The sequence below is a fragment of the Syngnathoides biaculeatus genome, chromosome 2, assembly GCF_019802595.1.
Source record: "Syngnathoides biaculeatus isolate LvHL_M chromosome 2, ASM1980259v1, whole genome shotgun sequence".
NCBI lineage: Eukaryota > Metazoa > Chordata > Actinopteri > Syngnathiformes > Syngnathidae > Syngnathoides > Syngnathoides biaculeatus.
Window position 1 is genome coordinate 10,082,148 of NC_084641.1, and position 20,378 is coordinate 10,102,525.

A 20,378-nucleotide genomic window follows, 5' to 3' on the forward strand; every position below is an offset into this window, starting at 1 on the left:
ATATGAGCTTTATAAAAGGTGATCAATTTGAGCCAGTTAGACAGCACACACACGTTCGAATGGAGACAAAACGGCTGGCCATGAAGAAAGTGGCGAGCACGCAGGGAGCAGGATATGCCTCGTGTCGGAAACAAAGACTGGTAAGCATTTATGAAGTTCTTGTTTGGTTTAGTTAGTCATAAACTGATAAATAGTAAAGGCTTTGATATCCTGAATGTGTATATACAAAGTTATTGGTCTTGTTTTAAAATTATGCAAACGCCGTGTATTTAGTAAATAGATACGCGACTACCCGACCGTTCATTGTACAGCGCGATGGATCTGCCTCTGCTTGTACGAGAAACTATCTGCTGTACAATGTGTTTGCCTGTAGTGATGTCAGAGGTCATCCACACGCTTTTTTCAGACACGGGAAACTAGATCAAAGTTTGCGGACTTTAATTCATAAACACATTTTTTGGGGTAAAAACATGGTAAAGGTTATGCATTTTATGGTACAGTTCAACATATATTTTTGTCCAGATGAGATAATTTGCGTTATAAATTATATATTCCATCCACTTTAAACAAGCCCAGACCCTGCACTAAGTACAATGTGCCCTTGCCCATTCACTGTTCACCATTCTTGGCCCCGCATATTCGCGGATTTTGCTCATTCCCCCCCCCCCAATATACCGTATTTTCACGACCATAGCATTCACTTAGAAGTCTTAAATGTTATCCTAAATAGACAGGGAGCCTAATAATGTGGCGCGCCTTATGTGCACGCTCAGTTCCAAAATCTGCAAATGTTGTTCTGTGACTAATCTAATGACGTACTCTTGAACCCACCGGTTGCATTGTTAGCATGCATGCTAGCACGTGCTTTAGCACCTATGTAAGCAAAGATATGATAGCGTTCAGAAGGCAGTGAAGAACGATTGCAATTTTACATTTGTAAGAAGAAGAAGCTCATATTGCCCCACACACTTACAGTGTAGGCAAGTAACTCAAGATGTTGTTCACACTCACGGTGTCACATCGAAACTAAAACGATCATACCACAGCAAACAGAATAGCAGAACAAGCAAATAATAAAACAAATACAACAATGACTGAAGAATAATTGACATAAATCATGCACTATAAACGCTATTTAAATTCTCTATGCCCAGTGGGAGCGCGTTAAGGATACCTGAAGGATGTAAATAATATTTAAAGTGCACGTTTTGTGTCAAATTTATTAAGTCATTTTTGTTATTATAGGGTGGATATGCTATTCTGTTTGCAGTGGTGTGATTTTTTTTTTTTTTTTTTTTAAGAGGATTTTCGTCAACCCACTCGAATAACGAGGGAACTCTGTACAGTAATTACATTTGTGAGTTAATTGAGATGAGATGATTATTTCAGAGTTCTTTTCGGCATTTTCTCTGGTGGTGTATCATCTGAGTTTTATCAGGAAAAATAGATTCTTTGTCTCACTAAACAATGGGAAACTCTGCTCTAGACCCCAGATGTAAAATATCGTCTCATGTGGCCCACTAAAGCAAATCAAATCATGTCTACTTAATGTCACATGAGCAAATCTATACCAGCATTGCAAATTGTTACTATTTTTAATGACTGAGCTGTTTCAAGCAAGTACCTTTGCATTGACCAGTACACGAACAAACTGTTTTCCTTGACCTCTGATTTCAAAACTTGTTATTCGTCAAATTGGCATTTAGCTGTACATGATTCTACATTATTGATAACGGCCCTTCCAGGGAAGCCAGAGCTACAACGTTGCCCGATTCTCAACTAACTGATTTCCGAGGTTATGTGGCGAGGACAACATCTTTGTAGGCTGAATGTGTGACATCTGAAGCCGAGCGGGTCACTCATCAGTCTCAGTTTAGTTTCTTTTTGATTGTTGGGTCGGGCGCTCGTGTGACTCAATGACGGCTAGATGCTGTCTGATCCAGACCAGGTGTCGGGACACTTTGGTAAAAACCAGCCCATCCCCCTGACAGCCTTTTGGTGGCACAAGGAGCAGGCCTGTGAGAAATGCCGTCCCTTTCTCCACCGTGGCGAGGGGCATAGCGGTTGGTAGACCGCCACATTCCCACGTGGCTGAACTTCTCTCAGTATTGGATCCATTGGTAGTGTCCTGCATTGAACTTTGACTGTGCATCACTGTTTTTCCAGTCCATCCTGCCACGCAGAACATTTTATTGCTGAGCGGGAACGAAATCTTGAGCTGGCCGCGACACTCGTCCAAACTCATGTAGACAAGATTGTGGTCCAGGTATTGGTTCATGCTCGCCGCAACCCCAACCTTGCCAGAATTCATCAAGATGTTTTCACTGAAATCTTTGGTGGGCAGACAGAGGTGGTGGAGGGTGGGGCCAAGGGGAAGGGGGCTGCTCAACTCCAAAAGGGCCAGATCGTAGTCATGGTGATTTGGAACGTAACGTTTGTGAATAAAGAAAGCCTTGACCGACACTGTTGTATCCCTCGTACCTAAGAGATGAGCAGCAGACTTTTACTGGGGAACATTGAGCTGATGTCATTTCACGTGACAGATTTTGATTTGATATTTGTTACCTGCAACAACGAAAAAATTGGAAGGTTGGGGGTCGGGCTCTCGAAGGAGACAGCTGGAAGCAGTCAGGACAGTGCGCGGACCCAACAAAACACCGGCACAGACCGCTGTCCCTTCGCTTCCCAGCAGCAATGCCTGCACACAAACGTGTTCAGGGAGAGCTCTTACTTGCGGAGGAAAACAAAACAGTGCTTCTTCTAAAAGCTGTACGGTGTAGAGAACTTTCTAGCAAAGCGCCGCTCATTTCTCTTACCTAGCATGTCCAAGTTGTTCATAGGAATCATTAAACACAATTTCGTATTTTCTGTGCACGTTATAGAAATGTATGAGCACCAATTTGCATTTTTTTTGAACAGTCATGTCTAATGTTACAACAACTTGGTAGTGTTCATATCACCTGCCAAGGACAGTTGCCATGGTGACACGATGCCGTCTGGGAGGAGCCAGGAAGTCTTCCGCAGGGAAACTCCACTGTGGGAAGGCAAGATGTCAGTTTCACAGAACACTGTGCCACTGCTGTTGTTGTCGATGATGTTTGGGACCTTTGGGCAAGCAGCTTCGTTTGTCATCGTGCAGTTTGAATCCTGCCACGCAGGAGCACGTGTAGGTGGAGAAGGTCGCCGTACACAACTGGTGGCACACATTTGGGCCTTCGGTGGGACACGGGAACCTTCCTAAAAGACAATACTTTGAAGCAGGACTGTCGGACAATTTGAAGCATCCCTGAGGTTCACCTGCTGCCAGCCGTGATGCTTTAAGCAGCTCCCCTTCATCTTCCTGGCTGTTGATGTCTACCTGGGCTCCTAATTGGCATATGATTCCATGGTGGGGAGGCGAGCAAGAGCAGTGGAAACCACCCGCCTTGTTTGTGCAGTTCCCATCGTTAAGACAGGGGTTGGGCTTGCAGTGGTTTCCGTCTATCACATACAAGCAAAAGGAGGTGGCCATAATAAATTGAGTCATCTACTTGTAGTTTCATAATCAGAGTCATATTTATTTGCTAAGTAACAAAAAACACGAGCTAGCTAGCGCCCAACCCAGCTGACTTTGGGCAAGAGGCAAGGGTACGACCTGCCCTGGACTGATCGCCACGTGATTGTATTTCAAACTCATAAGACAATTTGGAGTTTTCAAAGATGCTAACATTCATGTTTTTTGCACGTGGGAGGAAAACATGCAAAATCCTCACAAGTAGGCCCGAGCTGAGATTCAAACCCAGATTTCAAGACGCCGTAAGCAATAATATGTCTACTAGTGAAGTACGTGGGATTTAATGGTGAGACATCCATCCATCCATCCATTTTCTTTGCAGCTAAGAGCCTATCCCAGCTGTCAAGGGGCAGGAGGCAGGGTGAACCCTGAACTGGTTGCCAGCCAATCGCAGGGCACATCGAGACAAACAGCCACACTCACAATCATACCTAGGGGGAATTTAGAGTGTTCATCTAATGTTGCATGTTTTTGGGATGTGCGAGGAAACCGGTGTGCCCAGAGAAAACCCACGCAGGCACGGGGAGAACATACGATCTCCACACAGGTGGGTCCGTGATCGACCTCGGAACTGTGAGGCCAACACTTTACCAGCTGCTCCACTGTGCCTCTTGGTGAAACATCCAATAAAGTTAAATTTGTGATGCCCCCAGTCGGCAAGTTTTTATTGAACTGAACCTACCGTCATAAGAGTTCCAGAACTGGTCCTGTGGAGATACAGTAAGTGAAAACTACTGTAGAAGCAGATGAAGGACAAAGGTGATGATGTAATATTGATTGAGCTGACCGTCTTTTCATTGTCTTCAAAGTACTCTCTGGCCTCTTCAAAAGTGCAGCGCTCCTCGTAACATTCCCTCTCCAGGTTGCCCTGCAGTATCTCTTCCACCAGGAAGTGGTTGGCTCGTTTGGAACGCAGGAAAATGTTCTGTGCATGTGGCAACTTCACAAACACTGAAACACGACGTGAGGAAGTTACTGCTACCCCAGCAATAGAAAAGGTGACGTTTTCATAGAGATGCTAATGAATAATCAATAATTGTAACACCCATTAGGATTATTGTTGATAGTTTGAGTGCAGAACATTTTTTTTGGGGGGGGGGGGGGGGAGTATGTAACTTGTAATTGAAGGTTATACACACACAAACAATAATAATTCGTGCGTTTTTCAAATTCACAAATAATTTTCACGTTTTTCGAATACATAAATCTGTGAATTATGCATTTTCTGTTGTTGTCTGCGCATTTTCCACAATTTATCGTCTGTAAATATTCAGTTTGACTTGTGAACTGTTGGTGCATTTGTGGTTCAGATGGCACATTAATTTATACAAAATGCAACGCAGTTTTCAACTTAGAACGTTCTCACGTTGAGGAAGCTCCCCCCCCCTCCCTCCGCTAGGTGGCAGTGTTGCTGTTGATGACTTTTTTGCGAGTCCTTTTTACAGGAATCCAACTATCGATGGTCCAACCCAGCTAAAATCCCCAATATATTGACCATGATTGAACCAGGTGGATAACCAGCAGCTCTGTCTTTAGTAAAAAAAAAAAAAAAAATCACACTCCTCATCTGTCAGCAAGATACAGAAAAGTGCTTATTATTACAGTGTTGATATAATAGCAGTAGCTAGCTGTCAAATATCTGTATATTTTGTACAGTGTATAATGTATGCTTTTAGCTGAGCCACAAGTCTGCTGCCTTGCGGATGGAGGGAGGACCTTCCCACACGTGTTTTCTTTTTCGTTTCTTTTTTTTTAAATTGAAACTGTTACATTTGTGTAAAAAACAAAAAAAAAAAAAAAACAACAACAATAAGGACTGGTAATCCACAAACGCACCTTCAACGATTCACAAACAAAATTGAACATTTATAAAAGATAATTGGTGATAAATGCGCACACACAATTTAAAAACATAATTATTTGTGGATTTGAAATACATACGTGAATCATGGATATATATTTGTGGATTTGAAAACGTCCAAATAATTTTGAGACATATCTTCCCCATATTAGGCCACTCAGAAAACTACTGTACTGGCGTATGTCGTTTCTAGCCTAAACTTTGATTTCATCCCCTCAAAATCCAGGAGACATCCAATGGCAACAAGCATGGCCCTCAGATGAAAACCTGGGTAAATATTGTTTTTCTCATCGCCAAAGAGCTCTGGAGGTGAGACTTCCACTTTTAACTGTAAGGATTGGAAACTACATTGTGTTTTCATTCAGACGGCCTACGAGCACCAAGAAGCTGCAACCCGGAGCAAAAAGTTTCATAAGAAATGGAACAAATCTTACCGTCCGCTTTGCCAAGGACCTGGAGGACCCATGCAAGCGAGGTGAACAAGAGGAGACACATTCCTGGTAGCGCCATGACACTAAGTGGTCAACGAGTGTCGTCACATCCCGGTCGCCGTGCACTCGCACAACTCTGAGCAACACGTGGTCCTTCGTGACATTGGTGAGTCTCAGGGTCCCCTCCTGAATGTTTGCCTGCCTCCATCACGAGTTCAAATGTTGACATCAAGTTCAGTTTATTGGGAAACTTTGTGTTCTTGGACTCCAGCCTCAAAAAACAAACAGCAGCTCTGCTTGTTTGTACATTTTATTTGCAGAGGTAGCTGCTGTTGTTGCCAACCAAGTAAGCACTTTACTACTCTTCTTCATTGGGGTCTCCCAAGTTCCTATTACTGAAAGAAACGACACTATTCATGCACACACACACACATGCTGTTGTCGTGTTTATTTGTGGGATTTGAAAAATACACAAATGCGGAAGCTCAAAAGCTTTTTTTTTCGGCTCAGGACTTGTCTCAATGGTCTTACAAATACAGCCTCTCGATTGGTCCACTTTGCCTCCGCGCCCGGCCCCCGCTCATCTCTTTGCGCAACAGCACCTTGATGGCCGAACGGATCCATTTGATGAATTTGGATACTTGAGTGTAGACACCGTACTTGCCTTCTTTGGCGCAGCCTTCGCCCCAGCTCACAATGCCGGTGATGAAATTGGTGTTTTTGTATGTCGTCACGTGTGGCCCGCCGCTGTCTCCCCTGCATGAGTCCATCGCTTTTTTGTCATAGCCAGCGCAGAACATGTGCGCAGAGATCCGAAAGCTGCTAGATTCTTTACACGTTTGTTGGGGAACATAAGGTACAGAGAGACGCTGCAGAATTTTGGATGCTTCCAGATTTTGGCCGAGGCGGCCAAATCCGCTCACCATTCCGTCTTGCTGTTTCATGAGAACCTGCAAATACGTGTTACGCACATTTACTTACACCGCTCACAAAAAAAGTTTGGCATTTTTGACTTTTGGGTGAAATTGCAGGTTGAACGGAAAAATGAAGTTTCACCTTTACAGGTGAACTTTATTTGGGCTTGTGTAATGTTTTGAATGCACATATCCATCCATCCATCCATCCATTTTCTTCGCCACTTACCCTCACAAGGGTCGCAGGGAGTCCTGGAGCCTATCGCAGATGTCAACGGGCAGGAGGCGTTTGCCAGCCGATCGCAGGGCACACTGGAGCAAACAGCTACACTCACAATCACACCTTCGGGCAATTTAGAGTGTCCAATTAATGTTGCATGTTTTTCGGAGGTGGAAGGAAACCGGAGTGCCCGGAGGAAACCCACGCAGAACATGCAAACTCCACACAGGCGGCTCTCGGATTAAACCCGAGACCTCAGAACTGTGAGGCCAACGCTTTTACCAGCTGATCCACAAGTCAATGCACATATTCAACTCTTCAATGTTTCAGTACATTTTCCACAACTTTCTGTTTTCTGATGAGTAAAATTAACAACAGGCCACATAGCACCCTTCATCATACCATCCACATTGACATTATTAGACACAGCAGTTGATCAAATGGATGAAACAAGGCCTTGCCGCAGTTCAGCGGGTCAAAACAGAGATACAGTGAGAGACTGGAAGAGTCACAGAAAAGGAGGCTAACTGGTGGGTGATGAGAGTGAACAGTTGGACACGCATTCACAATTTTACAGGTCAACTCTAAAGATTAGATTATTCTGAAATTTCACCCAAAAAAGCCAAATATCCCAAACTTGAGAGTCATGTTTACTGTCCGTAAAACATAACCAGGGCACGCACTCACCTTCTCAGCAAAATTCATCTCAGGTAGGCAGGCCGGCAGGATGTACCTGGAGAACTTGATGGGCGTGGCCAGTTTGAGCAGCGCAATGTCATTGTGAAAAGTGTCTGGGCGGTACAGCTTGTGGGTTAGGGCGGTCTCAAGATAGTGAGTGGCTTCGGTCCCCTCGTCCACCATTAAGTCGAAGTCACCTGGATGGACAGAAACCGTGAGATTTTATCACTAGAACTCCACGTGGATAGACTCCGATTGGTCAGTCGCACCCACCCAGCCTCACAGAGATAAAAGATGTGTGGTTCATGCAGTGTGCAGCTGTTAAGATGATGTATTCGTTGAGGATGGTACCGCCACAAAACCCTACGTCATTTTCATCGAGGAGAAGTGCCTGCAGGGGGAAAAAAAAGAGAGACCATGGAGCTACTTAGATCGTGTACATGCCCATCGAGTGGCGAAGAAAATGGATGGATGGATATGTGCATTCAAAACGTTACACAAGCCCAAATAAAGTTCACCTGTAAAGGTGAAACTTCATTTTTCCGTTCAACCTGCAATTTCACCCAAAAGTCAAAAATCCCAAACTTTTTTTGTGAGCGGTGTAAGCAACCGCAAGAATAGAGATACGCTGTATTAACATCATGTATCTATCTATACGATATCTTTGGCTGAGTGCATTAAACCCTATTTTTTTAGAAACACAACTAACTGGAAGAGACTCTAACTCTTAAGTTATTCTGAAATCCACACACAAGTGAGCATTTTAAGAAATTCAAAATATGTTTAGCGATGATTTAGCATACATAAATCTGATGGGCCGGTGACTTTCCTACCGTTTTGCTAACCCTCCACGCTGTTTTGCACATTTTCAGCAAAGCCTGTGGTATCGATGGCTTATGATATGCTTTTTACAATTTGTCTTCTGTTTAGTGATTCTTTATGAACAAAAGGTCAAAGTTCACTCGTAATCCTTTTGTCACTTCAGCATCACTGATGCAGAAAGAACAACCCCGATGGCATTACAGCTTATACACGCAAATGCTCTTATTTTTGTGCCAATGGAAGCGCTTGTTTTAGCATTTTAAAAGTAGATACAGCAAAGAAAATAAGTGTTTGAACACCCTACTATATTGCAAGTTCAAGAAATCATGGAGGGGTCTGAAATTTTCCTCGTAGGTGCATGTCCACTGTGAGAGAGATCATCTAAAAAGGAAAATCCAGAAATCACAATGTATATTTTTTTTTCAACAAAGCTGCAAATAAGTATTTGAACACGTGTCTATCAGCTAGAATTCTGACCCTCAAAGACCTGTTAGTCCGCCTTTAAAAGTCCACCTCCACTCCATGTAATATCCTGTATCAGATGCACCTGTGTGAGGTTGTTAGCTGTAGAAAAACACCTGTCCACCCCATACAATCAGTAAGATTCGAACTTGTAACATGGCCAAGACCAAAGAGCTGTCCAAAGACACCAGAGACAAAATTATACAACTTCATACAGCTGGAAAGGACTGTGGAGAAATTGCCAAGCAGCTTGGTCAAAAAAGGTCCACTGTTGGAGCAATCATTCAAAAAACGGAAGAAGCTCAATCGGAGTGGAGCCCCATGCAAGATATCACCTTGTGGGGTCTCAATGATCCTTAGAAAGGGGAGGAATCAGGCCAGGACTACAGGACAGGACTTGGTCAATGACCTGAAAAGAGCTGGGACCACCGTTTCCAAGGTGACTGACTGTTGGTAATACACTAAGACATCACGGTTTGAAATCACGCATGGCACGGAAGGTTCCCCTGCTTCAACCAGCACATGTTTTAAGTTTGCCAATGACCATTTGGATGATACAGAGGAGTCATGGAAGAATGTTTTGTGGTCAGATGAGACCAAAGTGGAACTTGTTGGTCATAATTCCACTAACCGTGTTTGGAGGAAGACGAATGATGAGTTCCATCCCAAGAACACCATCCCTACTGTGAAGCAGGGGGGTGGTAAAATCACGCTTTGGGGGTGTTTTTCTGCACATGGGACAGGACGACAGCACTGTATTAAGGAGAGAAAGACCGCGGCCATATATTGTGAGCTTTTGGGGAACAACCTCTTTCCCTCAGTCAGACCACTGAAGATGGGTCGTGGCTGGGTCTTTCAACATGACAATGACCTGACGCACACAGCGAGACTCCGTAAGAAGCATATCAAGGTTCTGATGTGGCCTAGCCAGTCTCCAGACCTACAACCAAAAGAAAATCTTTGGCGGGAGCTGAAACTCTGTGTTTCTCAGTGACAGCCCAGAAACCTGTCGAATCTAGAGAAGATCTGTGTGGAGGGGTGGTCCAAAATTCCTCCTGCAGTGTGTGCAAACCTAGTGAACAACTACAGGAAACGTTTGACCTCTGTAATTGCAAACAAACGCTACTGTACAAAATATTAACATTGGTTTTCTCAGGTGTTCAAATACTTATTTGCAGCTGTATCACACAAATTGTTGGAAAAAATCATACATTGTGATTTCTGGATTTTTTTTTTTTGATTATCCCTCTCACAGTGGACATGCACCTACGATGAAAATTTCAGACACCTCCATGATTTCTAAGTGGAAGAACTTGCAACATAGCAGGGTGTTGAAATACTTATTTTCCTCACTGTATGCTCACAAGGGTTGGGAAGTGAATTTTGCCATTTGGTCAATGCAATTGTGGGTGCGTCCGGTTAGTAGATTTAGCTTCCACGCCCGTTTTGTGTGAGAAATCAAGTTTTCATGCGCAGATCAGACGCTTGGTATATGAATTGATCAATTGTCTTCACCTGCCACGGACATTCTCCTGGAGGACAGTCCTCCCCGTTGACGATACGGGTGCTTCCGACTACGTCGGAGAAGATTTCATCCTCCTCCACATATTCGTTGCCCATATCTTGGCTGCTAGTGTTGCCCGGAGCCGAGCTCTCTGGCAGACTGACAGCGAGGTGTCGTTGCCTTCAACATGGGTTTGGTTGAAGCTGGTGACGTTTCCCTTTGTGGCGTTAGGGCGCTGGTACCTGAAAACCGTCCTGGTTTTGCCACTGATTGTGACGCCGCATTTGAAGGGCTCTGCAAGAGTTTGGCGGTGTGAAGAGGAGGCTAAGAGTAACTGGACGTAGCCCGTATGGAATTGTGCTCACCATTGGATTCACAGGATTTTTCATCTGAAGCCAGGAAATAGCCATCAGCGCACGAGCACTCGATGTTTCCTTGCTCCACCTTGCAGAAGTGGTCACAGCCTCCGTTTTGGTTCTCACAAAGCTGAGGGATAGCTGGAGGGAAACGTGGGGGGGGGGGGGGGGGGCAAGTGGGCAACCATTGCAGATATATAATCGACACGTCCACAGGTACAGTGGCTCCATACCAATTTCACAATTGGATCCCTGGTAGCCATCATCACAGTAGCAAGTGTAGTGACCGATGCCATCTTCGCAACGTCCCCTGTGAGCGCAGGGCATCGAAAGACAGGCGTCGCCATCTGTGGGTCACCAACAACATTTTGCTTCCAAAAAAAAAAACCAACAACAAAAACAAACTTCACCAAATATGCGCCACAGGATTGTAGTTCTTACCAAAATATATGGCCCAGAATTTGTCCTGAAAGTTGGCAAGATGGAACGGAAAGAGCATGAAATAAGTTCAAGGGAAAAGTCAAGCAGTTCGTGAAAATGTTTGTTGAGTCAAATTTAGTTGGCGGAAAGGCTAACACTACCTGGAGAAGCAGACCCCAGTACCAGTAGCTTACTGACACTACATTTAAATGCAAATATTAATCGGGTTACTTTCATACACTGAACAGAATGTTTAAACAAAAAATCTTAATTATTAACCATTGTGTATGTGTGTCTATATATACAAATACACTAAAAGCCGTGACCCCCCCCCTCAAAAAAAAATCTTTAATATCTTTAATATCTTAACTCCTGTTTCAGAAACATTATACCACGTTTTCAATATGTACATTTTTCTTCCAGAGTGGTTGTGGTTCGGCATTTACATATTGTATGGAAGTAAATATGTGCCACCGGGATTTGAATTAAAAATGCCACTGAAAAGTTTATGCTGTAAAATTCACATTGTTAGTTCAAAATTATCACATTTCCAATAGATTTGTTTCACTTTAACTTTTCAATGTTAACAAATTTGCCAGATAAAAAAAATTCAACCTTCAAAATTCAAACGCAATATTTTCAGTCAGTCAGTCCAGCAATTCAACTGGCTTCAAAATTCGGTGTTCAGCGTTAAGAAGAGCTGAAGTAACCCTGCCTTCTTAACACTGAATTTCGACGGTGAATTTCAGACAGCCAATTGTAGCCAGTTGAATTGGATTTTGAAGGTTGACTTTGAAATAACAATGTGAATTTTACAACATATTTTTTTCCAGTGGCATTTTTAATTCAATTCCTGGTAGCACATATTTACTTCCATGATATTGACAGATTTTATTTTTTTCCCCAACCAACTCTCCATTATTCAATTAAAAAAAAATAGAATTCATTTGCTCGTTTTGCATTCTGGTCAAAGCAATACATGTCTTACATTGGTTCTGTGTTCCTGCTTCTGTCCCAATACAGCTACTACTAGCCTGTAGTAGCTATTGCAACTTGGAACTATTCAAGAAAAACACTTACTACTGTGTGGAAATGACAGAAGGCGGGTTTTGTTACTTTAATACCGTCTGTGTAAAGTGCACTTGTCCATAATTGTTTGCACTTGGGTGATGTCACAACAGTTGGTGCTAGCGTGTTTTCTGGTTAGCATGTGAGCTAATACGATTGATAACCCACATGAGAAAGGTGATTTATCTGTGTTGGATAATTGAACTACTTATTACAGTAGTTAATGAAACATGGGTTGATGATTTTGTACATACGACACGTATGGTCGTGCTTTACGATCCTCTTCGTTCTAAGTGATATGCCGCCAACTTGTGGCATTGATATGAAATTCCGAACTCCTTTTGGTGTTGCGGGGGGAGGGGATGGAGGCGTCAACTACTAGAGTTCCTGCTATTCACGGCACTTTAAGATATTGAGTTATTTTAGCTGATGTAGCATTGACTTACAGTCCCATGAAAAAGTATTCACCCCTTTTGTCCTTATTTTTTATTTTTTGCATATCACACACAAAACTTTCAAATCATCAAACCAATTTTAATATCACTGAGACAACCCAAAGAAATAAGAAAATGCAGTTTTCAAATGACAACTCAATTTATTAAGGGACCCAAAAAAATCCAAACCTTTCCAACCCTCTATGGAAAAAGTAATTGCCCCGGAAATCAAGCATTTGCAATAAATGGTGATGAGACTTTCACATCGCTCTTTAGGAATTTTGTCCTGCTTTTCTTTGCAGAATTGTTTCAACCCTGCCACATTGGAGGGTTTTCCAGCATGAATTGCCCATTTAAAGTCACGCCACACCATCTCAATTTGATTTTGACTTCGCCACTTCAAAACACCATTTTATTTATTTATTTATTTATTATTTATTGAGCCATTGAGAGGGGTACTTGCTGGTGCGTTTCGGTTTGTTTTCCTGCTGCATGATTCAAGAGCCCTTGAGCTTGAGTGCACAAACTGATGGATAGACGATCTTCAGGATTTTTCCATACACAACAGAATTCATTGTTCCATCAATCACAGCAAGTTGTCTTGGTCCTGAGGGAGCAAAGCAGCCTCAGACTATCACACTGCCACCAACATACTTCACTGTTGGCATAATTTTCTTTTTGTCAAATGCTGTGCCATTTTTACACCAGATGTAATGGGCTGCACAACTTTCAAAAAGTTCAATTTTTGACTCATCAGTCTACCGAATGTCTCTCCAAAAGTCTTGAAGATCATCAAGATGTTGTTTGGCAAATATGAGATGAGACTTTATATTCCTTGTTGAAAGGAGAGTATTTAGCCTTGGACCTCTCCCATGGATGCCATTCTTGACCAGTGTCTTTCTTATGGTGCAGACCTTAACTGAGCCCAGCGAAGCTTGCGGGTCTTTAGATGTTTTTGGAGATTCTTTTGTGACCTCCTAGATGAGCCACTGTTGTACTTTAGAAGTAGTTTTGGTTGGTCGTCCACTCCTGGGAACTTTTGCCACTATTCCCAGTTTTCTTTATTTGTGGGTAATGGCTCTGACAGTGGTTCGCTGGAGTCCCAATGCCTTGGAAATAGTTATGATTAATCACAGTGACTTTTTGATTTAACCAGCGGGTGCAATTACCTTTTCTCAAAAGGTCAGAAAGGTTTGGATTTTTATTTTGTGCCCAAATAAATTGAACTGTCATTTGAAAACTGCGTTTTATATTTGCTTGTGTTGTCTGTGAGTGATATTAGTATTGGTTTGGTGATTTGACACATTTGTGTGTGATAGATATGCAAAATAAAACAGAAATAAGGAATGGGGGCAAATACTTTTTCACAGCAGTGTATTTCCCTTTTACTCCAAATGCAACCCTCCTCCCTTTCCACTTCTTCTCATGGGAATCAATGTAAAGTCACATTGGGCATCTTCCTCCCACCAGGGTTTGATCACTAAATGCATAAATGTGGGTGGTGGGGCTTCGGGGGGAAATCCGGTTTGCATTCATCCAATTTTGAAATATTCAACATAGTCAGATTAATGTGTATACATGCATTTTATAAATCTGGTTAAAATGACTGGCTGTATTTTGATATATGAACCTAAACCCATCCATCCATTCATTTTCTGAGCCAATTATTGTCACGAGTGTCTCGGGACTGCTGGGGCCTATCCCAGCTATTGTCAGCCAGGAGGCGGGGTACACCCTGAACTGGTTGCCGGCCAATCGCAGATGTACTGACAAAAAGGAGCACTACGTTATTCAGGCTAGAAATTCATCTGGGTAAGATGGATGAAAAATCATTACTGCGCATTAGGAATCTAAAGGGGCAAATGTTTGGTCAACATGAGGCTAGCAAAAAGGTCATGAACCTAACATGGACTCAGATCTACTTAACTGGGTAGAAAGTAGTTTTACGAGAGCTATCAAATGACAAATCTCTAGCTAGGATAGAAACAAAGGAAGTAATTGGATATGCGGTCATCTCCACCTCAACCATTTTGACCTTGCTACAGAACTATGCAGTTTTCCATTGAAAATATTGTTGCGTTGAAACACATATTTAAGTATCAAAAAGGTATTTTATCCGTATTGCAAATTTTCACAGTGGCGCATGTTTGGAGCCTACCACGGCTGGTCACCAAAGCATTGCAAGCCGCTAACTAGCCTACCTGAATTTAAGATAGGAACCAATGTGAGTTTGCGTTAGTGTCAGTGTGTGTTTCAGGAATTGTGTGTACAGTTAGAGCTGCATCTTCAAAAATCTCCCGCGCCTCCTCCCAGCTGCAGCGTTCCTCCTGGCACTCGCGCTCCATGTTGCCTTGCTTGAGCTCCTCAAAGTATTTGTTTGCTCGTCTGGGCCGCATCAACACCTGACTGGCCTCCTCGGTGCCCAAGAACACTGAGGACAGCGAGACATAAGCGGTACACGACACAAGATCATCAAAAAAAAAAAAGAATTGCTCATCAGTCCGTTGGCAAAGGTAACAACAAAACAAACAATTTGTATGCTTGGGAACAAGTACAGTTGAGATCAAGGCAGTAAAAGACCACCAGCGCTTTGGAGACAGCGTAAGAATTGAATCTGCCACGACAAGTGGAAGTTGGAGAAGATGCCGCTGCTATTCCCAAATGGCCTTGCCCCTGGGAAAAAAGGCTGACCTTTCACCAACGTTGCATGGACGTGTGAGTTAGTCAATTAACGTCACTATTTGCGTTTCAGAATCAGTACAATTAATATGATAAATTGTAACGTACGAGGTTCCGTAGAAAGAGGTGGAGCTTTATGTTTGGGTAGGGGGTTAAAGATTAACCACAAAATTAACCAAACAATGGTTTGACTCCAAACCTCCCGTTATTCGTTTTTTACTTTGCCAGTATGGCAAACTAAAATATGCACCTCAACCTAAAACCAAGGCGCCTACACACAAAGGTGTTAAATATCATGTTAATGTTAAAACTTATGAATTGAAATGTTTTAAAAGAAATGTCTGCACTTTATATGTACCTATTTTTTCATGCCAATAATTCTAATATTTCTTCTTCTTTTCCTTTCGGCTTGTCCCGTGAGGGGTTGCCACAACGCGTCATCTCAGATGAACCCATATTTGTTTGGCACATTTTTTACACCGGATGCCCTTCCTGACACAACATCTCTGCATTTTAGACGGGGGGTGAAGCTTACAGCACCAGGTATTCCCAGGCGGTCTCCCATCCAAGTATTAACCAGGGCCAAGCGCGCTTTGCTTCCAAGATCTGACGAGATCGGGCGTTCTCGGGGTAGCGTGGCCGTAAGCCCATTAATTGTATTCCAATTATCAAATTAATTCAGATGCACAAACTATTTTTTTCCCTTATTTTCATCAGAAAAAAAAATGTTGGTAGTGGAAATTCTGATTGGCTGTTGATAATAAAAAAAAAAAAAAAACATACAGAATGCTGGCGAGGGGCGTAGGCAAAGCTATGTTAGCTTGTTAGCTGCCAGAATCCGTTAAGGCAACAACTTGCATCCTTAATCATTCACCGGCCTCGTTATAGTTATTTTTTGTAATTGTCTTGACTAATTATGTCTGATAGGGAAGATATGCTTTTGCTTTCCCTTTTTCCACTACACTGGACAGACTTTGACCTGAGACGTATCCACACAGTTCCTGGTGTACCGTACCAGTGGTTGAAAGAAAAATGAAAATAACGTTGCTGTTGAAGTGATTTTCCCCATCTACTCGTCCACATGCTGTTCCATGTGGACACGAATCACTCGCAAATAAATTGTTCTGAAAGCAATTGTCATGAAGCACACCTTTTGCCCCGCAAAAAACACCCGTGTCAAACTCAAGGCCTGGTCCAGCCCGCCACATCACTTTTTGTGGACCGGAAAAACAAATTGGCACGATTCTTGCTAAAGTCTGCACCGAAAAAATGGATTAAATCGTTGCAATTATGTTTTTGTTACCAAATAATTTTTGCACTGCAGTAATTTGAACAACAATTACAAAGCATTACCCTTGACGTTTGAGTTGAAAACTAGTCATTTGTTGTCTGTGATGGTGGTGATTCAATATTTATGTGATTTGACAGTCATAAGGGCCCTCTGACGGAAACAGTAACTACAATGTGGCCTGTGCCAAAAGTGACTCTGACACCCCTGATCTAACCAGTGCATACAGTAATTGTTCATTTTATATTATAGTTGATGTCATTTGATGGATGGGAGTTGTGATACTGACTAATCGTGGCAGCTATCAAGCTACGGTAGGCTTACTAATGCTCGTTACAAAAGTCACAGTTCACGTAGACCTGACGATACTGTACATCAATGCATCCATCCATTTTCTATACCACTTATTGTAATTAGATTTGTAGGTAAGCCATAGCTTTTGCAGGCTCCCTCCGGGGGAGTGGCGTACTTACGTCATGAGAAAATTGTCGGACAAATAGTGACAAACAAGCGTTTACACTCACATTCGCGCCTCAGGACAAATTTGAGTCTTCAGTAAAGCTAATGTGGATGCTTTTGGAATGTGAGAGGAAGGCAGAGAATCTGGAGAAAACTCATGCAAGCATGCGGAGAACAGGAAAACGCTGCACAGTTGGGCCAGAACCCAAATTCGAACCCACATCCTCACAACTATGAGGCAAATTTGCTAACCACGGGTACGCAGAGGTGCCCAGACCGAAGCAAAATCTAATTCAGTCATTTTCCTTGTTTCTCTGTTTTGTAGTTCGGATCAGAGCCTAGAATTGAAATACAAAAAAATCTGAGTTTTGAGAGGTTTTTGGGCCAATCAGGTGACAGAATGTTTATCAGGTGTGCTGATGTCACGCTCCACATACGAAAGATAGACACATACTAAACACACAAAGGCGTCCCCATCACCAGCGCCTTCCCCTTTCTATCCTTCGCCCTTGTCATTGAACGTACCGTGAGCGGTGGCCAGGCGGAAAAACAGCACGCCAAGCGACAAGCCGCCAAAACAAAACATGGCGTCCGGTGGTACAACGAGAAGAAGCTTTTAGTGGTGTGGGGATGATATGAAGTCTGAGTACACAGCAAGGCACAGGAAGGGAGGCCAATGTCCTCTGTGGGGGAGGAAGGGGTGTTAACGTGTTCAACTGAACCCATCTGGATGGGAGGGGACTGCTTTGCTTTTCTAAATGTTTCGCATACTGTACAACTACCACAAGTTGGGCTCCGAGACTTAGTCTGGAAAAGAAATGTTTTGCGTGTTTATCCCTCCAGTTTAGAATGAAAGGGGAAAAAAAGCTACATTCTACTGTATTTGTGTGTTTTTTTTTTTTTAAATCATTCATTAAACAACAGTGCACAACACAGCACGTGGAAAGCAGAGGACCAGGCGGATGGGAAGGGAACTTGAACTCGACATTTGGAAAACACAGATTCAAATGAAATCAATGAACCCAAAGGGAACAAGAAAATCTCAATATGGAGGGTGGATGGACGACGTTAACAAAAAAAAAAACCATCCATCCATTTTCTTAGCCGCTTATCCTCATGATGGTCGCAGGAGTCCTGGAGCCTTTCCCAGCCATCAACGCGCAGGAGGCAGGGTACACCCTGAACTGGTTGCCAGACAATTGTGACGTGGCATAAACTTGGCAGCGTCACATATTCACATTCATACTTTTGGGCAAATTAGATTTTTTTTCAATAAATCTGTTTTTGGAACTGAAGTAGGAAACCCCCTCATGTCAGGTGGCATTGATGTTGAAGTCAGGTTCTTGGACTCCACCCATTCAAAGCATTGGTGTAAACATCAAAGTAGTTCAATGACCCTCGAAGCCTTGAAAACAAAGCTACTCTTCTCTCAAAATTCAAAATAGTCTCAAAAAGTAAAAATTAAGATAAAAAATAAAATTAAAAAATGTAAGTAGACGAGGGAAAGCAGGAAGAGCTCCGTCTGTCCAAGTCACACAATGTCACATGACTGGAGCGGTGTCTGATGTCACTTCCTCCCGTATGATGCGATCAAATCCAAGCAAAGTAATGGAAAAAAAGTGTCAAGTTGCTCAATGAAGTGAAATTGTGCAAGAAAGTCTTTTGGGATGGCGTCCTCTAGATGCCAGAGGACGCCATCCCAATACACGCTGAACTCAAAAAAGAAGTGTTCAGACATTCAGGTGGATGTGAAGCGGAGAACAGCTGCCCGCCCTCCCGTCACCAAAGTGTGGCCTAAAAACAAGTGGAAGAACCGACGCGGAGGGCCTCAGCCCCTTCGAAGAGAGAGTCGCTGCAGTCCATGGGTGACACTCTCACTCTCAGGGATGCTGGGAGCGCATGTGGCTGACTGGTAAATGTCATGTACTTTTATAACTCACAACAAATGTGTTCATGCAGTAACCTACACTAAAGCCCGTAAATGTTGGATGGTATGTTAATAAGTCTTTGAAATTCAAATAGAAGCAAAAATCACATCATTTAACCCGCTTTTAAATAAATGTCATTTAACACATTTTAATCTTGTGCAACCAATGTGCATGCTCAAAATAAATAAATTCAAAGGACTTTTTTTCAGTACATGTCCGAGACTCACAACAAAAGATTGTGAGGGCAATGGATGGGTTTCCGATTACCCATCATTGGAAGACATTGGCGGGAAAGATCTACATGAATTTCAAGCAAGCGGCTGGAGTGACGATATGGAAGGTTACCTGACGTTCCATATCCGATATTTTAATTATCTCGTGAATTCTCTGAGCGCATATACCCTTGATGAACTAAAAGCTTACAAGTCTCTACAAGCCTACAATAACTTTGTAAGTGGGTGGCTTCGAGATGTACGGCAACGGGTGATCGGTAATCAGTGTGTAATTGCGGCTTGAGTAAAACATTCTCAGAGGTCTACCGATCCACTACTACGTCTCTGGATCATATCCCAAAAAGATGGCTGCATTCTCTCTGGTCATTGTACTTGTATGGCCGGTCTTGGAGAGGTGAGTTCACACGTGGCTGCCCTTCTTTTTACAGTCGAGGCTTTAGTAAAATTACGGGATAGCGAGACAGATATAGAAGAGAGGTCTTACTGGTTACCCCCCTGTGCAGTTAAAAATGTAAGTCGATTTTTTTTTTCCCTGTAAGTCTTTATAATAAAGAATTCTCTGCGATACCTTTACCTGTAGAACACATAATTTATTCATTCCTTGTTGCCTCAAGTATTTAATTGAAAACGTTCCGTGTTATGCAATTATCCAATCAAACTTTATCGCGTCTCTTTGTTGGATCAGAAGAAATCCTGCTCGGTTGATCCTCGACAACCATAGGTTCTGTCTTTCTGTCGACAGTTGCTTGGTTTTACTTCCCTGGTTGACAACGACTTTTGGAATACCAAAATACTATCTCTTGGTTTGCCCGGATTCAGCGTGGTTAGTACAGCCCCAACCTAGGCACGTGTGGCCCATTTTATTGAACGAAAGGGGTTACCAGGGATGAATTGTTCACTAGTGCTATTTTTTTTTGCGTCTCTGATGTGCAGATTTATTACAGCAGTTTCCCAGCATCACCTCTCAGTATTGCCAACGCGCCAACGGCTGCAGAAACGTGCCTACGCCAGCCATGAAGTTGCCGCCAGGCAGCACCCACTTCCACGCTCATTTAGTTCTTGAGACAT

At 42.8% G+C, this 20,378-nt stretch overlaps 2 protein-coding genes and 1 pseudogene across 2 annotated transcripts in view; all 3 read right to left on the reverse strand.

The window, feature by feature from the left end:
- Positions 1 to 6,151, reverse strand: part of prozb (protein Z, vitamin K-dependent plasma glycoprotein b) — a 6,320-nt gene extending 169 nt beyond the window's left edge. Inside the window, exons 1-8 of the mRNA XM_061832431.1 lie at positions 5,849 to 6,151; positions 4,341 to 4,504; positions 4,236 to 4,260; positions 3,298 to 3,480; positions 3,106 to 3,237; positions 2,961 to 3,034; positions 2,566 to 2,698; positions 1 to 2,481 (exon numbers count right to left, since the gene is read on the reverse strand). The exon at positions 1 to 2,481 is cut by the window's left edge and continues 169 nt beyond it. Coding sequence (XP_061688415.1) covers positions 1,874 to 2,481; positions 2,566 to 2,698; positions 2,961 to 3,034; positions 3,106 to 3,237; positions 3,298 to 3,480; positions 4,236 to 4,260; positions 4,341 to 4,504; positions 5,849 to 5,924 — 1,395 coding nt within the window. The 5' untranslated portion in view covers positions 5,925 to 6,151 and the 3' untranslated portion in view covers positions 1 to 1,873. The remainder of the gene's footprint in view (positions 2,482 to 2,565; positions 2,699 to 2,960; positions 3,035 to 3,105; positions 3,238 to 3,297; positions 3,481 to 4,235; positions 4,261 to 4,340; positions 4,505 to 5,848) is intronic.
- Positions 6,152 to 6,285: 134 nt separating this feature from the next.
- On the reverse strand, positions 6,286 to 17,814 carry f10 (coagulation factor X). The gene is given in 10 exon segments (XM_061832418.1): positions 6,286 to 6,795; positions 7,667 to 7,854; positions 7,931 to 8,048; positions 10,457 to 10,600; positions 10,603 to 10,739; positions 10,811 to 10,942; positions 11,035 to 11,148; positions 11,243 to 11,267; positions 14,994 to 15,154; positions 17,675 to 17,814. Coding segments are annotated over 10 exon segments (1,503 nt in total). The 5' UTR covers positions 17,736 to 17,814; the 3' UTR covers positions 6,286 to 6,372.
- Positions 15,931 to 16,049, reverse strand: LOC133497363 (5S ribosomal RNA; annotated as a pseudogene).
- Positions 17,815 to 20,378: the final 2,564 nt, after the last annotated feature.